General features: G+C 39.0%; 1 protein-coding gene across 1 annotated transcript; it reads right to left on the bottom strand.

Annotated features, from left to right (window-relative positions):
• Positions 1-8: 8 nt before the first annotated feature.
• PSPH (phosphoserine phosphatase) lies at positions 9-9338 on the bottom strand. Its single transcript, XM_070932112.1, has 5 exons — positions 9090-9338; positions 6880-7014; positions 4746-4891; positions 1881-2029; positions 9-200 (listed from the first exon to the last, which is right to left on the bottom strand). The coding sequence occupies exons 1-5, from the start codon at positions 9308-9310 to the stop codon at positions 90-92; spliced, it is 762 nt and encodes a 253-aa protein (XP_070788213.1). The 5' UTR covers positions 9311-9338; the 3' UTR covers positions 9-89.
• Between the last annotated feature and the right edge of the window lie 14093 nt (positions 9339-23431).

Here is a 23431-nt window from a genome sequence, read left to right as displayed (position 1 = left end):
CACATCCATTTGCAAATAACAATATGTTTAATTGCATAATTATATATCTACCTACAATAAGTATTAATAAAATAAGTCTAGTTAATAATTTATCGTTCTTCCAGTTCTTTCAGCAACTCATCAAAATGAGTGATGTACCACTTTGCTTTTTCTTTTACTTGTTTCCGTACAACGTTGCCCCCGAAGCCGATGAAACAGTCCTGGGCAAACAGAAAACAGACAAGCTGGGGGTTATTCTTCCTCTCCCTAGAAACCATTTCAGAGTTCACAAGTCATGGACAAATTGGAAATGTGTCCTCATCCTCTAGTAACAACTGAAAAAGCAACACTTATGAACAGCAAGACTGAATGGTTGTTTATTCTTAGGAGAATTAAATACTTTGGGCACATGGACGTTTGAGAAAATAAAGATATTAATAGTCAGGCAAATTCCACTTGTGGAATTCCTGCCTTTCGGTCTTAATGCTTCCCGTGGTTAGATAATGTAGGAGGAGAACTGTGTTAGTCTATACAGTGGTTAAAAATGAGAGGGTATGAGTGCCAACTAATCAATGTTACTAAAGTGTGTGCCTTTTAATAAATGTGTTCGTCAGGAAAGTGCTACAAATTTTTTTTGATTTTTTGCTTTTCTTTCTGTATCTTTTATCCTTAGCCGCCCTGAACCACTGCTTTATGTTGTGTTGTCCACTGTTAAAAATTCTTTAGAGGAAATGATTCTGAAATAACTTCTTTTGGCTAGCCTAGTACCATATCTTTCCTACCCAGGAGGCACTGCATTGCCCTCCTTTATTTGGTCATCCAAAATTCCAAATCTAAATCCACTGATCTAATAAAGGAGAAATATTTGCCTTTAAATGTCAAGCTGGCCAACTGCCGTGACCAGCACAAGGATTTTGCTTCTGAATGCCAAATCTAAATGTTCTGATTGTTCCATGATCTATTCATTCTGATTTGCCTCCCCTCCCCTAGAAGATATAAAAGACAATAATTAACAATGAGTGATAATTATTAACCAGGAATGGGAATCATGCTTGGTTCCTTATGGAGAAGTATGTACCAAAAAATGAATTTTTAAAAAGGCTCCCCTTTTTCATCTGCATGCTTTGTGGGTTCATTTTGTCTAAATGGTGTGTAGATTTTTGCACTGTAATGTGTAAATTAAGTTGCTTTTGTTAATACTAAGGTTAGGAAAGTGCAGGTAAATCTTTCTGGAGAGAGAAAGTTGAAAGGAAGACAGGTGAATCTGTGTTTTCTCAGGAGGCTAGATTAGACCACTTTTATACAGTATATGCCAGGCAAATCTGCTGACTGATTTATAAGGGGTTTACTGCATTTAAACGGGGCCAAAAGGCTCCCCAGCTTTTGGTCAGTCTTGGTCTCTGACACACTGCCTATCCCAATCTCTGTGGAGATAAAAATACAGGAAACTCAGCACAGAATTCCCATAGACCAGGGGTGTCAAACTCAAAGCCCGTAGGCCAGATCTGGCCCACAGAGTGCTTAGGTCTGGTCCACAGGTTTGCCCTGGAAACAGTGAAGGACCGGCCCGTAGTGCCTCTGCCAGAAAAAATAGAGCTCGGAGGAGCAGCGCATGGCCCTCCTGGGGCTCTGTTTTCAGCCATGACAGCCTCCTGCAGCCCTCTGCCAGTGAAAATGGACCCCAAGCAGACTGGGTGCGACCATGGCCAAAAACGGAACCTCGGCGAGTGATGTGGAGCTAGCCATGCCCCTCTGGCCACTCACCCCCAGACCTCTGAAGTCAAACACAACCCTGATGCAGCCCTCAATGAAATCAAGTTTGACACTCCTGCCCTAGACCAACAGGAAGAAGGGTAAATAAAAATTAAATTGTGGTTGAAACGTCCATCTTTTATACTCACTGCTGGAGGGCAGGCTTCCATATCTGTTGCTCCATCTCCAACCATAACTACTTTCTTAAATTGAAACTGTTCTTTCAAGTAACTGATGACTTGTCCTTTACCACCTGATTCAGCTGTTGGCTGCGTCTCATCAAAACCGGCGTATTCTCCTAAATAAATGACACAAAGGAAAACCCCTTGACTGGCTGTCCCAAAATACTAGGGAGAATTTCAAGGATGTTAGAAGTCTGAGAAAAGGAGAAAAATGTCCTTAGGGAAATTCTAGTCATCAGAATTCTGATACAAAAGATTTCATATCTGGAAAATCCATTCTCTGGTTAGAAATCTAGCTTTTATTCGCATGTTGGATTTATATGTTACCTTTTCATTCAGGAGACCAGAATGGTGTATATGACACTACAACAAGAACTTGGAATGAGAGTGGCCTAGAGTCACCCAGGAAGATTTTAGGGCTGAGGTGGTCTAGAACAGGGGTCTCCAACCTTGGCAACTTTAAGACTTGTGGACTTCAACTCCCAGAATTCCTCAGCCAACTTTGCGAGTTGAAATCCACAAGTCTTAAGGTTGCCAAGGCTGGAGACCCCTGGTCTAGAATCTGTGTCTCTCCAGTGCCGTTCTGATCTTTTAATCATTATGCCATCCTGATTCTGCCTTAATAATCTGTTTTAATAATCTTAGTACATGAATTTGGCTATTTTCCTCTGAAGAGGAAGAAACTTTTTCTTACATGCTCAGGGGCTCAAATGTCTATTATTAGGCCATTAATTTCAAAACTAAATCCTGAAAATAGGTCCCAAACACATTAGGTTCTGATTCCATCATTTAAAGTTTGGGGGAAATTACCATTCCCCCCTTTCTCTATATATTCAGGCTTCCTATCCTTCTCTACAAGCAAAAAGGATTAGAACAGACAATGGAAAAATTCTGATCCTTCACATTTGCTTCTATTTGTCCCCCTGGCAATACAGAGTGATTAATCTAAAGCCAAGTACCACACACTTGAATGATCCTGTTTATTGCAATGTTCCAAATCAGCTGAGCCTGGCTATCAGTGGGATATCACTAGCAGGATATCTTAACCTTGTAGTTGTATGTCAGCTAATGGATAAGAGACCCTGCTGATTGCTCAATAAACAAGCTGATCTCAGCAACACACCCCTTGCTCTTACCATGTGCCAAAGCAAAGTGTCAAATCTTAACCCTTGGAAGAAATTACTTGTTTTACATTACCTGGGCAATTGATGTTTCATAACTGGGAAACTGATTAGCAGGCCTAATTCTTCAAGCGCAACCATTTACAGTCTAAAGAGTTCACTTCAACTTGTTTTCCCAGCTGAGGGTCAACTTACGCAACAACTAGATCTATGATCTAAAAAAAAATTGAACAATTCAAAATATTCCAGAGGGGAACAGGTTTGGAAAACCTTTTCTACAAGAACAGGCTAAAATTTCTGCAGTTTGGAAGCAGGGAAGATTTAGTCAGGGTCACAGTAGTTTACAGATTATTAGCTATGATGTTGGAACAGAATCTCTAAATCTATATACTGCTGAATCCTAACTGATGGGAAAGCAAAAGATGAAGGCCAGAGACCTGCTGCTTCAAGAGAAACTTGTGGCTTGTTGACTTCTTTGGGAAGCAGGAAGCTGGAATAAACCAGTCTTCCCCTTCCTTTGCCATCCAGACTACAATCCCCAGAGTTCTCAGCTACATGATCAGGTTAGACACAGCTGGCCTAATGGACTTTTAGTTCTGCTTTATGTTCTAAAAAAGCAAATGGAGCCCATAATTGCCAACCCAGAAATTTGAGAAGCTTAAGTGTCCTAAGGCTAAAAGCTCTCAGATATTTATAACCCCAAAGATCCTTTTTGCAGACAGCTCAACAAGCTAGTTTTACAGTACACTTTATTCACATTTCTGAAATGTATCCTGTAGTGTGAAGTTACTAGAAGATCTGTAAGAAATATGCAGCAAACCTTGACTTATTGTATGAACTGGCAATAAGACTTGTCAGTTGGCTTGTTAAGGCCAAGTGGAGGTTTAGCTACCTTGGAAAAGGCCCTCTGTGCATAGAGTGCATGGTCATTAATTTGAATTATGTGTGAGAAACGAGTAGCCATTTTCTTCATGCATGGATGAAAATGGACTGATCTACCAGTGAGGAAGTGCTAAAATGTAGGTATGACACACATTTTGGGTTTTGAGCCTTCTTGGGTATGCCATAAAATACTGCAACCTTCATCTGAAATAGGTTCCCACTTCTAATCTAAATTTGTTTGCAACTTTATTATTTTTCAATGGAAATGTATCATCTGGCCATACAGTAATGTATTAGAATACCATTATTTTCCCGAGTTCCAAATCAAAAAAGAAAGTTCAAGTAAAAAGGTAATTTAAAAAGCCTTTCTGCTCATGAGAGGCAATATGGTCCAGTGGTTAACATACCAAAGTAAAAGTGGGGGAACCCAGATTCTAGTTCATTCTCAGTTTGAGAAACTCCCTGGGTGATTTGGCCAGTCTTGCTTGCAACCAACTTCACAAGCTGGTTGTTGGGGAGAAAAAATAAGCCCTATGCTTAGAAGTACAAACGAATACCTACTAAATGTAAATTTCAACAATGAAGGAAGAAATGATTTAATCTTATATGGAATAAATTTTCACATTGATTACTGTAGCTAGTCTTCAAATAATTCTTATATATTTCATTTTTTTAAGGCAACAGACTTTGATTTTGTTGCTACAGAATTGAGATGTTCTGTAATTCTGTTTCAGTTAACACATCATAGAGATATTATTATTATTATCTTTGATCCCTATTAAGTCAACAACCTTATCAGTTCTAAGTTCAATCATATGGAAAATTTTACCATTAAAGTAGAACTTCAATCTGTTGGCATAGATATTTGCTGTTGGTATGTTTAATTGTGAGGCGACATGTTCGACAATGCTCTGAAACCCTCCAGAAATTAAGAAAACCTGGACACCGCGCTGGTGGAGCCGGTTGACGAGTTCTCTTTAAGGGGGAAAAAAAATAGACACCATAAGGTCAGGGGAAAGGAACGAATACATTCAAACAGGTGGTTTTTGTTTGCTATTTGCATTATTATCATCTACATAATAGACCCATAATGAGCACTCCCAACAAACAACAGCAGCATTCAGGCTTATATATCGCTCCATAGCACTTTATAGCACTCTCTGAGAAGTTTACAATGTAGAACCATTATTTGCATATTGTCCCCAATAATCTGGGTCCTAATTTTACCCACCTCAGAAGGAGGGAAGGCTCCATCAATCTTGAGCCCTGTCAGAATCGAAGTTCAGGCTGTGGACAGAGTTTGCTTAAAATACTGCACTTTAACCACTGCACCACCAGGGCAATAACTCCAAGGTTTTTTTTTAATCAAAATCTGGCACCATGATTTCTTGGCCCTGTTTTTATGGTCATGAGACTGACCTTGACTGGGTAGCACATGACTCTAGGATGGGAACTGAAAGTTGGTGATTTTCACAGATTTACAGCTATGTGGAGATTCCCCTCCCCTTTTCTTTTTTTGAGTAGACAAAAAAAGTAAAAAAAAAAAAAACAACCCAAGAGGGTTAGCTCAGAATGAGCTCTAAACTCGTAGACTTTTTAATATGAAGGAGAAATAAAAATATGATACTAAACTCCTCAAATAGCCAAGTCTGGGCATAGCAAAAGCTCATTTTCACAAAAGAACTATCATTTTAGTCCAGTAAAGGTAATGGTAAAGTTTCCCTTCGCACATATGTGCTAGTCGTTCCTGACTCTAGGGGGCGGTGCTCATCTCCAGTTTCAAAGCTGAAGAACCAGCGCTGTCCAAAGACGTCTCCATGGTCATGTGGCCGGCATGACTAAATGCCAAAGGCACACGGAACGCTGTTACCTTCCCACCAAAGTGGTCCCTATTTTTCTACTTGCATTTTTTATGTGCTTTCGAACTGCAAGGTTGGCAGAAGCTGGGATAAGACAAAAGTAAGGTCTTCACAGTTCTGTGAAAGAATAAGGGGTCAGAGCCACCCACACCTTAGGAGAGATTGTTCCAAAGGACAGGGGAAGCAACAGAATAGACATGTCTTCTAGGTCCCATTGTATGACTACTTCAAACAAAGGGCTGTTACCTTGGTGTGTAATTTTGGGACTGTCAGAAATAACAAGAAGTAGATGATCCTGAAAATAACAGCCCTGTTCCATACAGGGATTTATAGATGATAACTAACTTTTGAATCACACCCAGAAGCCTATCAGGAGCTGTTGCAATGCACAGAACACAGTAGTGGTCTTACATGGACATACCAATGTGCCTGTACTACTGCACTCTGGACCAGTTGCAGCAACTTAGAAGGCAGTCATTTGTAGAGACCACTGCAGAAATCCAACAGGGAGATGACTTAGGCATGCATGACAATGAACAGGGCCTCCTGATCCAAAAATGGGGGCAATTTATGCACAAGATAAAGCAGTGCAAAGGACTTCCCGGACATAGCTGTCATCTGTTCTTCATAGGAGCTGTGAGTCCAGGAGGAACCCAAACTGTTCACCAACTTTGAGTCAAGGAATGCAGTTGCACCCAGAACCAAAGATGAAAATCCCCTGATCAGAATCCAAATTCCACATCGTAGCTTGAAAACAAGCAGATAAAGCAAAGTTTGGCTGCAGTTTGAGTACAATAAAAAAAATAGTGTTATTGCAATGGATTTTAATCTCAACTGGCAATGGGCAAGACAAAGGAGGGGGAGCAAAGATAATCTTGCCTGAATTCAGGAGCAGCTTGTATGCTTTGATGGATTGCCTTAATAAACGGGGGGGGGGGGAAGAGAGAGAGAATCCAACTCAAAGGTTCAAGTCCCAGTGCAGCATTATTGTACTATGTCTTTCATAAGATCCTAGGAACACACAGCAAGGACCTATGACAATCGCCATGGGAAAAATACATCTTGGGAATACTGCAAAACATAACCATTCCTAATATTTCTTACCTTATTCCTGGCGTTAACTGGGGTGGATGCTCTGATATTAATTTCTGCACTTGTTCGTAGGAAGGTCGTATGAGGCCTAGCCGTGCAGTTAAAGCTGCCTTGAATGTTACTGAACCTCCCATTGCTCTGCGAGTCCTAAGTTAGGAGTCAAAGAAATTCATTTCAGACTTTTAAGGAAAGCAGAAGGATCTCCTGAGGAGTTTCAATACACAAACCTGATAAACTAGAATGTCTTGTGGAAACCCACTGAAAATTTATTCTGTGATGTAAGAATATAAGGGCTCCCCACTATATCAAATCATACTGTTTCGGGCAGTCCATTCCCCATAATGGCCAAATACATGTTTATGGAATCCATAAAGAGGATAATACTGACTTTTTCAAGCTGATGTTCAAAAGCTGGAACCCGATGTTCGCTAATGCTAAGTTTGTTTATTATTTATTTATTTTGAAGTTTTATATGGCCGCCCACTCACTCTCTGAGACTTTGGATGACTTACAAACAATAAAAGCCCAAATAACAATTTGGATGAATAAATGTCTGTGAATGTTGCCTCAATCCCAATCACCTGTAGATGCTATTTCAGTGTTAAAAATGACACATATAGTATTTCCAGTATGATCCTTAAGTGGTTTTTAAAAAGAATTAAAAATTCTTATGGTTATGCAATCTAACAATGGTAAATGCCCTGTGTTCTTGTACCACAAGAGTGTTAAATAATTTCTCAACTACACCCATTACAGGCTGGCATTTCTCTTTCATTATTTAAAAAAAAAAACAAACAAAAAATGTCAGGAACTTGCACAGCTGGTTTAACTAGAAGTAGCAAGAGGACAGTGAAAAAATACATACTGTAAGTACTGGAAGCAATAACAACTGTGTAGCTGTGGTCAACAACTTTTTGGACAGACATGACCAGCTACAGGAACTTTTCACATCCATTGTCAATTCACACTGTGTTCTGGCTTGGGCAAGCAGAAAATCCAACAGAATCTCTCAGCATTTAGACTTGGTCCTGAAAATGCCAGATACTGACCACAACATAGCTATTTTGTAAAGATACTTCTAAAAGTTTACTGTAGATGCATTTCTAAACTGTACATTAAAGTTGTGCCAGAGATATTCGAAAACCCACATGGCATTATGAAACAAATTTTACAGGAAGCTTAACTGAATCTCTCATGATTAACTATATGGTATCACAAAAGTTTCAAATCCACACAGACACTGAATGTTATACTGAAGGTATGAGATATAAAGGCCTTGGACTGATAATAAAATTACACAAGGTTTTTTTATTCTTCATCACAGAGCTACTTCAATTGTCTTTTCATCTTTGCACATACAGTCTCTGATAATTTTCTCTGCATTATTCAGTGAAATGCCAAAGCAAGCAAAAGCACAGGCAAACTTTAGAGTTACTTTGTAAGTCATATTGAAGAGATACAAAAGACAAAGCTTGCTGCATTACTAAAGATTTAAGATACCATACTAGGGGGAAAAAGTTAGCAGCGTTCTGATTGTGCCATGAAGCAGCTTCCAATGAGATAACAGATGAACTCAAAATGAGTATATGTTGTCATATCAATATATTTAAAGCAGTGGTTTGATTCGTTCAAAGAGAAGCAATATTCCTTGTATAATTTTCCTGCCTTCCATCTTCTTGACTTTAGTGTTTATGATCTGTTTCAAAGGTAACTACAAAACTGGTTTCTCAGACTAGAAATAGTTCTGATCTGTATATGCTTGTTAGATGCTTGCTCACAATTATCTGTTCAAGAAGCTTCATTAGAAGACTCTGTACATGATCTAAGATCTGATAAAACTAAGCAACTCTCATGCAGGACTTTAGATGGGCAACCAAACCCAAACATTAAACTTATAAATTTAATGTATTTAATAAATGGTTTTTGTTGGTAAGAGCAGTCATCATCATATACAGGCCAGTGGCTTTCGACTTTTCAGATTCAGGTCAAACACACTGTTGAACACACAGTCTTTTGGGTGAACAAATTTCCATGTCTGTGCCCCAAAGGTGCTTTTTCAAAAGACAGCTGGACTTTCTTTGTTTTTCCTTGAAGATGTTTCACTTCTCATCCAAGAAGCTTCTACAGTTCTGAAGTAAAGAACTGGACAACCGAACTGAAGAAGTATCTCAATGTCTGCTCTCTCTTCTCAGAAGCATCAAGCAAGACACAATCATACTTACATTTCCGCCACCGCATCTCCAACACCACAGAATTTTGCCAGTTCATCGATGCCCTCTTCTTTAATGACTGTGCTGTCCACATCGAAGCAAACGGCATCAGCATTGAGGAAGATTTCTTTCATCTCCATGATAGAAGACATCTTTTTGGGAACCTTCCTGTTATGTGAAAGATAGATGAAGTCATTCTGGATTTCACCAGCTTGTACCCTCAGTTGGGCCATCTTAGAAGCAGCTCTGTGGCTGAAAGCCCTGTGTTGAGAGGGGAAAGCTAATGCCGCAGCTCCTTTTTAAGCAAGAGCAGGGAGTGGAGGAGGGGGGTAGAGGACGCTGCTGATTTGCTGGCTTCAGGGGCAGCAGAGAAATGGGCAGACAATCAAGGTTGCCCCCCCCTTTGAGTTAACCATTCTTGAAACTTTCACTGACACAGTCCATCTGAGGTATCGCACACATTTACTAAAGAGAAGGATTTTTCCTCCAGGAGTGGCCATCTTTGCTATCCAAAAATTCCACAAAATGAATTTTACCTCTTGAATAAAAATAACCATCTTTGGTGATAGTTTTAAGCAAACTATCCCCTCCAGTTATATAGTCTTGCTCCCCGTCAAAAGCACCATCAACTGGTACTCAGAGCTCTTGACATAAATACAGCGGAACACTAAAAGAATCCATCTTAAATTGGATTGAAGGCAAAGTAAATAATCATTTTTGATATCCCAGGGAATGAAACCAGAGTCTTAAAGTTTAACCAAAGAACAAGAGGAAAATTAAAAAGGAAGTATTACAAGTGTATAATTGTGGGGAAGGGGAAGAATCAGCACCATGAGGAAAAAACAAGAGTTTTTCATTAGCAACTGGAATGGGATGTTTCTATATATAATGATAATAAATGATTGCATCAAGATCCATTCAGTCACAAGAATAGGAACTATACAAGATCCCCTTCATCCTAAACATAAGTTATTATTTTCCACATGCTTTTTAAGACTACCCTGGTTGTGGCAACCAGATGTCTGATCAAAAGCCAAAGTGTCAATGGAACAACAAAATTGGAGGGGACCTTGGAGGTCTTCTACTCCCAACTCAAGCAGGAGACCCTATATCATTCTGAACAAATGGCTGTCCAATCCCTTCTTAAAAACCTCCAGTGATGGAGCAGCCACAACTTCTGAAGGCAACCCATTCCGCTCATTAATTATTCTCACTGTCAGGGAATTTCTTCTTAATTCTAGGTTGGATTTCTCTTTGGTAAGTTTCCATCCATTACTTCTTGTCTTGTCTTCAGGTGCTTTGAGAATAGGTTGTTCGCCTCTTCTTTGTGACAGCCCCTCAAATATTAGAAGACTGCTATCATGTCATCCCTAGTTCTTCTCTTCGTTAGACTAGTCATATCCAGTTTTTGCAACCAGTCATCTTCTAGCTCTCTAATCACCTTTGTTGCTCTTCTCTGTACTCTTTCTAGAGTCTAGAGGAGATGTTGGCAACTGGAAGGGAGATCCTGGATAGATCATAACCTCTGCCGTGTCATCACCACTAACTGCCGTCAATGTGCCACAAATTGTGCACACATAGCAAAGCTTACATGAGGAAAAGATGGGGAATACCACTTATAAATCAAATCAGATCGAAGTTAGATGATCTCATGGATGGGTTGGGGTAAGAAGAAGGCTGCATCATCAGGAGGGGTCCTCAAAGAAGAGTTAAGTGAAGCATGTTCCAACCAGGTAGGAGAACATGAGGAAGTGTTGAAACTTAGCTTGTACCTAAGAATATTTTTAGAGGTTTCCATTGCTTTTTGTTTCACTGTGGCCTAATTATATTTTATAGTATAAGCATAGACTAGTTTTTATACTAATAAAGGTGATGGCTATAAAATAAAGAAGCCTTACAAACTTCACTCTGACATTAGGAAGACACAGGCTATTGGTCCCGGTATATCCTGGTAGGATGTGACAATTAAGGCTTTAAACTTATGCTTTAAGCTTATGGTTTGGATGTGGTCAGAATCCGAGAAGTGGCAATTATGGTAAAAGGACAGGCTCTGGGAAAGTGTTGAGAAAGCGGACCTTCACATTTGCTCACTAGCAGCCTTGACTTGCTGATGGCTTCCAAATGTTCTGTTTGTTTTAAGCCAGAGAAGGCAGAAGAGAGAGCTTTGACTCTGGGGCGGGATTGGAACACCGCGCAATATGACGCATTGTTACACAATGCCATGAAAAAGACACGTGCTCACAGCTTTGGAGTACATCCAGCTGTTTTTTTCCAGGCAATATGAAAGGATAAACATCTAACCAGAACTCAATCTCATGTCACCTGGCCAACTTTGACAGGGACATCATGCCAAGATGCACCAAGCTGCCTGCGTCACCCTGTCCCCAAATCATGATGTAATATCTGCTGATTAAAGCTGGATTGCAATAGGGACTTTTGGTGATAAAGGAAAACATGTGCCTGCCATGCAATGATATTTTACTGGCCCATACTGGTACATGCGGAGGAGCTTTATAAACATACACCTGAGCATTCATAGAAAAAGTGAGCCACTTGGGGAAACTAGTCAAATTCTTTTCAGCTAAATATATATAAAATGAAAACTCTAGTAAGAATAAACAAAAGCTAGGTCACTTTTTAAGACCTCAAATGGATTTTTAAAACCGCTGAAATTTTGAGAGATTACTAGATTTGACATCCTCACTTGACATCTCCAAAATTCATGTACCATAAGTACACAAAAATCGCACAAAATCTGGCAATTGTTTAACATTGTACCGGCAACTATCTTTAATTTTCAATATTTCAAATTTTATTTAGAGTTGGAGTTCTGTAGATGCTATCTAGGGAGCTGTGAGTACCTTGGCATACAAAGATGTGCAAAAAACTGGCATAAATAGGTAGGACTTCCCACTCTTTTCCCCCCTCCTTTTTTCTTTTTCAGAGTTTTTGTAAAGTACTGAATGCTGACCTAAAATATGAACATAGTTATTTCTCAGACCCATTCTTTCTAACCATAATTATGCAGAAATTTCAAAACAGCTTACTGCTGAAATACAGCCGTAGGTGGTTTGCTGTGGAAAACCAGTATTACTACCAGTTTTAAACAGCCAAACAAGATGGCATTTTATGGGCCGCACCAAAGCCTCATGGGTTTGCTGTATGTTCTTTGGACTATCCAGTGATACCATAAACCAAAGATGAGAAACTTGCTGATGCCTGGTAGCTGGTTTTTGTCCCCCAGCTCCAAAGAGCTGCAGTGAGTAACAGACGTGACATAAACAGCTCTGTACCAATCCATTCCATTTTAATTTAGCATAGTCCTGAAAGGGCATGCCTTTGCTCCAATAATGCTTTTCAGACATGATAAATATGTTTCTTGGATGTTGGATCCAAGACAAAGTTTCTCCACCAGATGGGTTCACTTTGGATATTAAAAGCTTTTTAGACCCTCTTGGGATGGGAACACTTGGACTGGCTCAAAAAGAGGAAGATATGGCAGACAAATATGCCAGAACAGGGGTCGGCAACCTTAAACACTCGAAGAGCCATATGGACCTGTTTCCCACAGAAAAGAAAACACTGGGAGCCACAAAACCTGGGTGGGCGTGGCCAACCCAACCTCACTCACTTCTACCAGTCACATCCCCCCTAGCCATGCCTACCCCAGATGATCATTAGGGCAGAGAACCGGTTAAAAAACACTGGAAAGCACAAAACCCTTTGATATCTCTCTCTCTCTCCCCCCCCTCCCTCCCTCCCCCCTTCTCTCCCCCTCTCTCTGTATCTCTCTGTCTCTGCCCTGGCCGCTTCTCCATCCCCCGCCATCGCCCTTACCTTCTCAGGCCAGGCAAGGAGTGACTGGGGGGGAGGGGGGGCAGCCAGTGATGGAGTCACAGCAGAGAGCCCAAAGAATGACATGCGGTTCCAGAGCCGCAGGTTGCTGACACCCGTGCCAAAACACTTAGTCCAACTGCACCTGAAGGTGGGGAAATTTAGTTTTCCAAGGGTACCCAAGAATGTGGAAATTTGAAACATGCCAATGCTGGCTTGTTGTTGTTCCTGTATGAGCATTCCTGTGGGAGCACTTAAAGCTAACTGTAGAGGGATAGGATTTGGAGTTAGTTTCCCCACACTTTATTTGGTTGGGAAGCTGTTAACCTTTTTATAGGTATGAACCTAGCAGATACATAACTCATCTTCCGGGTGCGCTTCAAGGTGTTGGTTATCACCTTTAAAGCACTCCATGGCATCGGGCCTAGCTATCTCCGAGACCGCCTGCTGCTACCGACGACCTCTCATCGACCCGTGCGCTCCCACAGAGAGGGCCTCCTCAGGGTGCCATCAGCCAAACAATGTAGGCTGGTGACCCCCAGGGGGAGGGCCTTCTCTGTGGGGGCACCTACCCTCTGGAATCAGCTGCCCCCAGAGATAAGAAGAACCCATGACCTCAATGCCTTCCGTCGTTCCCTGAAAACCTATCTTTTTCAGCAAGCCGGGTTGGCTTAGAATAAATTTTTAGATTCTTTTAATTAGTTTGTGATTCTTAACTTTCGGGCCAAAATTTATATATATTTTTAAATGTTTTAATATTTGTATTCTATGTTTTTTATCTTGGCTGTACACCGCCCTGAGTCCTCAGGGAGAAGGGCGGTATATAAATTGGAAATTAAATTAAATTAAATCTATTTCCCTGCAGGAAACTGATAGAAAATTTCAGGGATTTATTTGGTGGTTTGAGACTGAAATTCAGCAGCATAATCCTCATTGGCCTCTACAGTATCCCAAAAAAGGATTTCTGATAATACATACCTACCCCTGGCTTAAGCCATAGTTCATATACTGTCCATTGTCAGGGACATAATACAATTACACTGAGCGAGCAACTGTAGGAAGTCTTTCCTCACCAGTAGAAGGAAAAATTGGATTACTTTCCTTTTGTATATCAATTTTCTCTTACATGATTGAGCTGATGGTGGCACACAGCGGGGCTTCCAAGCAGGCTCCCCTTCAGGGTTGGGTTAGGCCTCTTCGGATCATCTCCCAGTCAGGGATAAGATCTTGCACCACAGAGGCTGGGACTTTAAGAAATCAAAAAGCAAAGTCCTCCTTATTTTAGAAAGGTACACTCCATTGCAAACCAATGCAGATATTGTTTTCATATGAACTGATAATATAGGAAAATGTAAGCAAATATAGCCCTTTGTTCTTGGGTTTGCTTGCCTACAGGAGATATGCAAATAGCTCTTTACATGTCTTGGTTCTGAACTGTGGAAAAACTCCTGCTTCCCTCCTTCTGAGATTTTGCCATAATTTAAATCAATTAAATCAGATACGATTGAAGAGGAGGAAAAAAAAACAATTGATCTCCAGAGCCTTAGGTACCCCAAATGTAAATTCATATGGTTTATTATGTTTGAAAATATTTTCAAAATAAATAAGTAAAATGAGCCAAATTCAACTAAAGTGTCTAATAACAGAATTGTAATCTAATATACACATTTACCTGTGCACTCAATTAGGCTCATCTCTGTATTGGTGTTTATGGGACTGCAATGTAAGACCATAAATCCAATGCAACAAGTTCACACTAGTTAAAAAAGAGAAGTAACATTTTCCAACTATTTGGCATGCAGAACTCTACTGTTTCACCAAGTTCAGTGTGGGACTGAAGGGGATTTCAGAGAAAGAGGCTGGACAACCATTTGTCTAGGCCAGGGTCTCCTACTTGAACAGGGGGTTGGCCTAGAAGACCTCAAAGGTCCGTTCCAACTCTGTTATTCCGCTCTGTTCTGTTTAATTATAATTGCCCTGCCTCATTCATAGAAGAGATCCAAATGTATTAATCCCATTGATAATTTTCCAAAGGGTTTTTGCCATTTGCTCTGTCGTTTTTCTCATAAATCAACCAAGCAAACGAACAGCAGTAACTGATGAAGAGGGAAAGACAAAAGAGAGCTACAGGATATTTTCGATTAGTGGTGTTAGGAATCCTTGGATTAGAAGTTCTTAAATTTAGGTAAATGTGCAAGAGGACTGCAGCTATGGGCACCAACCCTACCTATACTTGAAGGGATAAATCCTAAGTAATGTGAATGACACTGCCTGCTTTAATATTTGAATGCCTTCAAGGAGTATATACATTTTAAATTGTAGAGTTTGTCACTCTTCCTTTCATGGCAAGCTTCAAAGGTAGCAGAAGAGGGCAATGCTTTTGTTTAAAGCTCTTTCCAGTGAATACTCTTGAAAAAAAACCAAGCAGTTATATAACATAATACCGTACATAGCTTGGAGTTTTGTTGCAAAAAATTACTAGCAGCTGGGTTCATAAAATATGAAAAGTCATGGTTTGCTTGATCATTGTTCACTAAATAATGTACAATTGACTTACTGTATGTGCAATAAGATAAGCTATATTTCAGTTTATAAATCGCTAACCCTAACCAAATACTACTTCAGCTAACTTCTAAAGCTACCCAAAATTTATTTGATTTTCATCCTTTATTACATTATAAGTACCTCAACAAGTGAAAATATCTAATATTCATTCCTCCACCTGTTTTCCCACAACAACCTTGCTAAGTCATCCAAAGTCATCCAGCCAGCTTTCATCCAGTCTAAAGCAGAACTAGAACTCACAGCCTCTTTATTTCCAACCTGGTGCCTTTAATACTTTTCAGGAATTCAGCAAATTTTAAATTTTGCTGCCTAATGGAACTGAAAAAGCAAGCAACCTAGACCACATCCTTAAACGGTAGACAACATTTAGGGTTACCCAGGTAATGCTCAATTTCTCAATTTATTCTTTTTTCTGGTATGGCATTTTACATATATATTTCAGGCATGATTTAAGGAAGCTAAAGCAAAGCCACCCTGGAGGAGGGCGGGCAGTCCTCTATTTTCTTGTATCTTCTGTTCTTTAAATTTTGAACACTGTCAAATTATTAATAACTTTGTGTAAGTGGCACTGGACATCTTTTTGGCTGTAGATAATTATAGCATGGAGGGGATTATTGCCAAAGTAATAAAAACAGGCATGTGATTTAATTAACATTTTTATCCATTTCTATTGGAAGTCAGCTCTAGGAGCAGAAGAACGAACTTTGTGATTGCTGAAGAACCTACCTAGCAGGCTGGAACTTTGAGGGCGTGATAAATAGCTGTTTTAGCATTGGGCAATAGAGAAAAGGTGGGGTGATTTGGATACTGATTAGTCTCAGCAGTAGGAAATGGAAAAGTACTTATGTTTTTTTGCCAAGGTGCTATTGGTAAAGTTCAAGGGCAACCAGAATGAAAAATGGCATCATCGCAAGTGAAATAAGTTTAAAGAATTAGTGATAATTTGACTCTGGCACTAGAGGCATAAAGACTGCTTCACAGTATTCAGTTCATAAGCAATGAAAATGGCATTCTTCTCTGAAAACCGGGCTTTGTTGACATCTCTCGCTCTCTCCCCCCCCCTCTCCCTCCCTCCCTCTCTCTCTCTTTCTCTCTCTTCATGAAAGAGAAGCCCCTCCCCTCTTTTCAGTTTTGGAACAGCAGTCAGTGAAATGACTTCACTGTATTCCAGCTATTGCTGGGAATGAAAGAAAACAACGCAATCACAGGATGAAAATCCAACAGACACAGAAACAAGGTCAAGAATACAACACATCCAGAAAAGAAAAATTGGAGAATGGAGGCAGCAACATCACCAGACTTTTGGCTTAGACAGCCAGAGCCCTACTCAGAAGTAAGTCCCATTAGGTTCAATGGGGCTTTACATTTCAATGGACAATTCAATAATAATAATACTCAGATGATAGGATTCTCTTGTAACATCAGTATTTTCTTTAATAAAAAAATATTATAATATTTAATATTATTAAGTCTTTTAATAAAAACTTTTGTTACCAGTGTTTTAATTTGGAGGACTTATTTTTATTTGAATATTTTAAATCTTGTTTGTGCCACTCTGATGTAATGCAATAGAACATGATATGAATCAATATGAATAAATTAGGATATATTATAGTATTTCATGCATCCCTTTGCTCTAATCTCAGCAATGTGTTTTCTTCCCAGCAATCAAAATGTTAATGGTGAGTTTATGTGAGAAAAGGCTAGTGTATATTAAGTTGTAATGAAAAATACTGCCTATATTAGCTACGTGAATGAATGAATAAAGAATGTAATGGATGCCTTACAGGATCTGACAAAGATCCATTCAGTCCATATTCTGCTTCCACTGTGACCATCCAGATGCTTCTAAGAAACTTAGAAGTAAAGAAGGAAGGAAAATCCCTCTCCTATTTTCCATCTCCTGGAAATAAACAGCTTCTGAAGATGGAGATTATGAGTTGCTATAACTATAAAAGATATTGAATGATGATACGTACTCCCACAATTGCATTTAATCCCATTTGACCTGAAACACACATGATTTGATTGCTTCTATTCATGCTTTCTTAATTTAAAAAGCTTTTTTCCTCTTGTTCAGTTTCTCATGGGGAAGAGGAATTAATAGAGCCGTGGTGGTGCAGTGATTAGAATGCAGTACTGCAGGCTAAGTCACTGCTCAGTCCAGGAGTTCAATTCTGAGCCGCTCAAGGTTGACTCAGCATTCCATCCTTCCCAGGTCGGTAAAATGAGGACCCAGATTGTTGGGGGCAATATGCTGAAATTTGTAAACTGCTTAAAGTGGGCTATAAAGCACTGTGAAGCAGTATACAAGTCTAAGTGCTATTGCTATTTGCTTTCCACCTTTGGAACTGGAAGAAATAAAAAGCCTGTCGGCAGCAGTTGAGCAACAGAAGGCAATAGAGACTGCTGCACGATCCACCCATGTCTAATGTGAGAATTTGAAGTGGCTCCCTCATCAAAGTATTTTATGATTCAGCAATCAGAGTCACAGAATTTTGTACAAATCTGGCCATGGCTTGGTGAGCAAACCATAGTAAAGCTAATAATCATTTAGTGGGATATGTGAAGCTGCCAATATTCTCTATGGATCCCATTAATGTGCCATCATCCTTGCTCGGTTCTTGCTTTGAGCTTTGTCTCATTCATGCTTTGCCTAATTCAGCACACAGTGGGTTGACCCTTACTAACAGTTACTTTCTGGAGATGCAATTGGCAAGACCCCATATCTGAACAGAAGGTAACTGGGGCATGCCAAGGGGAGACAAAGGCCTTGTTGCTGCATCACTGCTCAGGGACATCAAGCACCATAGCCTGAGAAAATGTGCAACCTACCACTTATATGCTTGCTCTTTGGCCACAACTTGGCTGATAAAAGTCAAGAAACAGGTGAGTCCAGAATATCCTTTTAGAAAAGAGAGTGTGCTAGGTTTGAGGAAAAATAACTGGGAAGCCTTTTTTAAACAGGCCAGTCCTAGATTTCCAAGATTAAAAAAAAATATTGACAATGATGAATCATCCTTTTTAAAGCAAGGAACTTGAACTGGCAGTTTCAAAATCTGTTTTGTTTTTGTTTCATGCAAAGCAATTCACTCTGATCATCAAGAAGAAAAAGAAAGCTGTGTTTATATATTTAAGAACATTTTAAATCAGCAATTTTAAGCAGCATTTTTGTCAAAATTATTATTTTTTTATATCTGTGGCTATTTGTCAGCTTTCTTGACAATTTTTAGAATTTTCTGCCCATAGGCAAAGTAGGAATAATGAAATAAAAAATAATAATGAAAATTTTAAATAATCAGCAATACTAATCTCATTAAGCATATCAAGGATGATAGTACATTTTTAAGGATCTGAACTTCCCTCTGCACTGGAATCTCATTCTTCCTTTCTTCAACCTTTACAAAATAGAGACAAAATATGGGGATACAATATGATTCCATCAGGGACTGGGAGCATTATCTGTGGAATCTGCTACCTCGAACAATAAATAGTTCAGTATTTGTTTTTAAAAAGGCTCCCAGTTTCTTGGCCTGGTGGAAGAAAGTCCCAACAACTCAAGCAGACTGTCTCTAATAAAGGTAGTGAATTACAAGACCTTTGGAAGATCTCAATAATCAGTATGTGTGAATTCTGTGCCGTTTGTGATTCCTAGACTCTGGGTTTTTTTCCTTCTCATACTTGCTGAACCTTTCATCAGTTTAGAACACTGGCATCTATACTGGAAATGCTGAAGAAAGTTAATAGTTGTGAGAAATTTGCTTTCCATACAATCCAACAGATTTCCATGTACAAAACTCAGCAAAACTGTACAAAACTCAGCAAAACTGCAGCCAAGAGAAACTGAAGGCTGTTTGCAAAAAGAATTTGAAAAGTTCTGCTTTTCTTTCTTTCTCTTTTTCAAAACATTTCCTTTCATTAGCACATTGTTTCAATTTCTTTCAGATAACCAGACTGAATACTGTGTTTAATAAAAATGAAGATACGTGTTCTAACTCCAAAGAATCCTGCATTATTTTCCTCTAGCAAAATAAAACATTTCTTCAACATCAGAGTATGTGACATGAGCTTAAATTACTTCTAAAAATAAAAATTTCTACTTTAAAAATAGAAGCTTAAAATGCCTTCAAAACAGTGGTCAAATATATCTACTGGATATGATTACTGATGGGAAAAAATGGAATCTCCATATTCAACAGCAAATCTGTCTAAGCATGTAAACAAGATATCAGTTTCATAACTTGTGCCTCCGGTTCCTTGAAGAATCTGATCACTGATCACTGTAAAAAGCAAACTGCTAGATTAGATGATCTGCTTTAATTTTGAGTGTAATCCAACTCAGCAGAGCTCTTCATAATAAGATTTTCCCTGAGACAAGTGTTGGTGATTTGGATATAGTTTGTCTTATATTTTTAAAAACCTTTTTACCAGAGGGAAAGGAGCTTCAAAATGACATATTATGCAATATACAAAAAGAACAACTTTCTGCTCCAGATTGAGATGCTGATGTTTTCCCTCTTTGGGATTGCATCATTCATTCATTGTACATTACAAAAGGGCCCAGCACCTCTTTCCAGCACCACTGCAAAAACAGTATCAACCAGCAGAGGGTTTCGAAGCCAATTCTTTGTGTTAGCTGTCAGTTTGAAGAAGCTGCAAAATCAGAGGGAAAAAAAAAGAAAAGAAAGAAAATGGAAATACGTTCCCTGAATTTAAACTCCCAGCAACTTACAGTATGGTGGTGTCCTTTGCAATTTTGGACGTCAGTGCCAGCTACCTCCTGACTGTGGAGCCGAGAGAAGGATCAGAGAAGTCCTTTAGTCACATAGATGCAAAAGCACCAAATGAACTGGAAGCCAGCCACATTTACTGTGAACAGCCCTCTTAATTCTGCTGAGCAAGCAGTGGCCCTCCTTTTTTAAAAAAATTGCTGCTTACATGAAAGCAAAGGGCTCAGGTTGTTTACAGAAAGGCTTAGGAAAGAAACGTGTAATTTTGCACTTTGGGGGGGGAGGAGCCCCTCAAACCCAGCCCTGCAAGATTCCCGATTGGTCGAAGAGAAGCCGGCAGAGAGAAAGTGGGTGGAGAAGGAGGTGGAAAATTGTCTTGATTTGAACAAGTCACCTTGAACTTGCCAAGTCTGTAGGAGTCAGATTAAGGGATGGGGAGCTGAGCTAGAAGGCCTGGCATGGAAGGCAACCTGAAGAAGGAAAGTGAAGGGGGGAAAAGCTACTGGCCGCAGAAGACAAGGGGAACAAGCCCGAGAGCTGACAGAGCAACTAATGTGGTGCAGTTTTAAAGCAGGCAAGAAAATGTAAACCTGTTTCTCCCAAAAGATCTACAGATATAAAATTGTAGCACAAATTTTGTTTGCAGCAGTTCAGCTCTTTCAGTCTTTTTCTTTTTTCCCCAATGATCTCTTTTTGAATAATTTTGCCTGTCATGAAACTTCAGTGCTTTATACATTCTGGATTATACTGTGAAGAAAAGTTGCTTAGTACTGAGCCTCTGCTAGGCCTGCTGGGCTCTCCAGGGCTGCTTTCATGAACATGAAAGTAAACATACACTTTCAAACTTCCCCACAGCCCTCTGCAAATCAATTTAGTAAACAAATTGTCTTTTGCAGAAGCTTGTCTTTCCTGTCCATGAAAATAATCATGGGTAAACTTCCAAGGTGTGTTCAAATCAATCAAAAATTATAACCCCCCCCCACTTCAATTTGAGGTAAAAACAGGAATTATATTAAGATACATACTGTCTCATATTATATTGTCATATAATATGAAGGGAAAGCTTACAGCCAGGAGCTGAAAAAGACCAAAAATGCTGAGTTCAGCCCCTTGTTTAAAGGCAGGATATTACCCAACATCCACACCCACACACTCTATCTATCCATCTCTTGAGCCTTTTTTCCTTTTTTTATATAGTAATATATTAAGTTTCAACATCATGCATTAAAATACAAACTAACATAAAAGAGAAAGGGAAAATAATAAAGTGACAAAAAAGAACATCAAATAAATAAAAGGGACCTCTGATTTGTAAATAACCTTACATTTAAAAAACTACAATATTTCTCTAGTGAAGTCTCATCTCTTGAGCCTTTCCAAAGAAATTTTTACTACAGCAAAAGTCACACCTCTCAAGTAATTCCTGTATCTGACATTTCAGCAGGGGAGATTGGTTCTTGTTTTATGTTAGCATATGGTGTGAACCTTGCCAATTTAATATTTATGATTTAGTATTTTGTGCAACACCAGAAAATGATGTTTAATTCAGTAACTAGATTGTGTCTTATAAATTACACAGCCTATATAGGTATTGGTCTACCTGCATTAATTTTTCAAATATATGAGAACATTTAAAAAATCATAACTTCCCTGTGGGTACATCAGTCTATCCAAAAAAGTTCAAAAGTTGTTATGTGACACCTTTCAAAATCAAGTAGGTATGAATGAAACTGACTATTTTTGAGGTCAATGGAGGAAGAGGCATCTGAGTACCTTATATCAGGAGGCATACTTGTAATATATGTATCCATACATTCATACATACTTTCCCTCCCTCCTACCTATATACATCACACACACACACACACCCCTTTACATATAAATTTACCTGCCAATAGAAGGATGAAGATAATCTTGTCAATTTCATTTTCCTGATATGAAGTTTCTCTCTAGCAATCCTACTCAATATTGCTAATTTCCCACTATTAATGGCAGATGGAAACCAGTCACCTTAATCAAATTTATCAGGAGGAGAGGAGAAGCAATATAGCTTCCTTCTTAATTCCAGTGGCTTTGATGCAAATCCCTGGTTTCACATACCATTAAGAGTTGCTGGGAACAGGTGAAGGAGTTCAAAGCAGATTGCCAGTTTCCTTCTGCACTCAGTTGACTAGCAGGAAGAATGATGTAGGGGCTGCACAAGCTTCTCTTAAAGGTTTAGTTACAAAGACCAACTGAAAGTTGATAAACCTGATCTGGGCATTATCTATGATTTATATTATTTAAGGTAAATAGTTATATTTAATGGATTACTCTATATGTCAGTGAATCTGTCAGGACTGTTAAACATACATTACACACTGATACATATATTTTAACAGATCCCATTTAGAGAAATGCATATTATGGTGATAACTATGGTAAAGTAAAAGGCATGTCTGTAAAACACTATTTCCATTCCTTAATTCCTCAAAAGCAGCTTGAAGCAAACTTGCCAACTTTATTCACTCCTGGAATGCTGAGAACCAATCTGCATTCTCCCTCTGGCTGACCAGTAGGAGCTTACAAAAAGTAAGTGAACAAGTATTCCAAGCCAACACTAGTTGCTATTCCTAAAGCAGCAATAAAAATCCCACAACCAAAGGGAAATGTAATGAATGGCTATTGTCTTTCCACACCTTTTTCCAATACATGCTGTATACATTTGTTTGGATTATTTGGAGTATTGGTAATAAGATGAAGCTGCCAGACTATCAAATCATAATTCTTCCTTAATTAAAAATTCCATTGAATGTTGTGCCATTGACATAATGTCTTCATCAGTTTTACACCCAAGCATTTTTCTCAATATTGTTCAGAACTGGAATGGTGACTGACATTGAGAAGATATAGTAAGTTCTGAACAAAATTATTAAATAATTAGAAAATAAAATTATTTTCTAGTTGGTGGCACTAAAATTAATTGGGCAGACACTTGTGGGTTGTAAAAATTCATAAGACCACCAGACATCAACAACAGAATATTCTATATAAACTCAGACTGCTGAAACTCAGGTGGTAGAAGAGAAGATGAAAGAAATCTAGGTGCCCTAGTAGATCACCAGTCAGTTTTGAACCAGCAGTGTTCAGCAGCTACCAGAAAAGCTAATGCAATCTTAGGTTGCATCAAGAGGGATAATTTCAGGATCACATGAAGTAATAATACTGCTTTATATTGCACTGATG

Source organism: Pituophis catenifer, unplaced genomic scaffold (assembly GCF_029215685.1).
Source record: "Pituophis catenifer annectens isolate HBS135680 unplaced genomic scaffold, rPitCat1.0.hap2 SCAF_1, whole genome shotgun sequence".
Classification (NCBI taxonomy): Eukaryota; Metazoa; Chordata; class Lepidosauria; order Squamata; family Colubridae; genus Pituophis; species Pituophis catenifer.
This window is presented reverse-complemented; position numbering and strand designations above follow the sequence as displayed.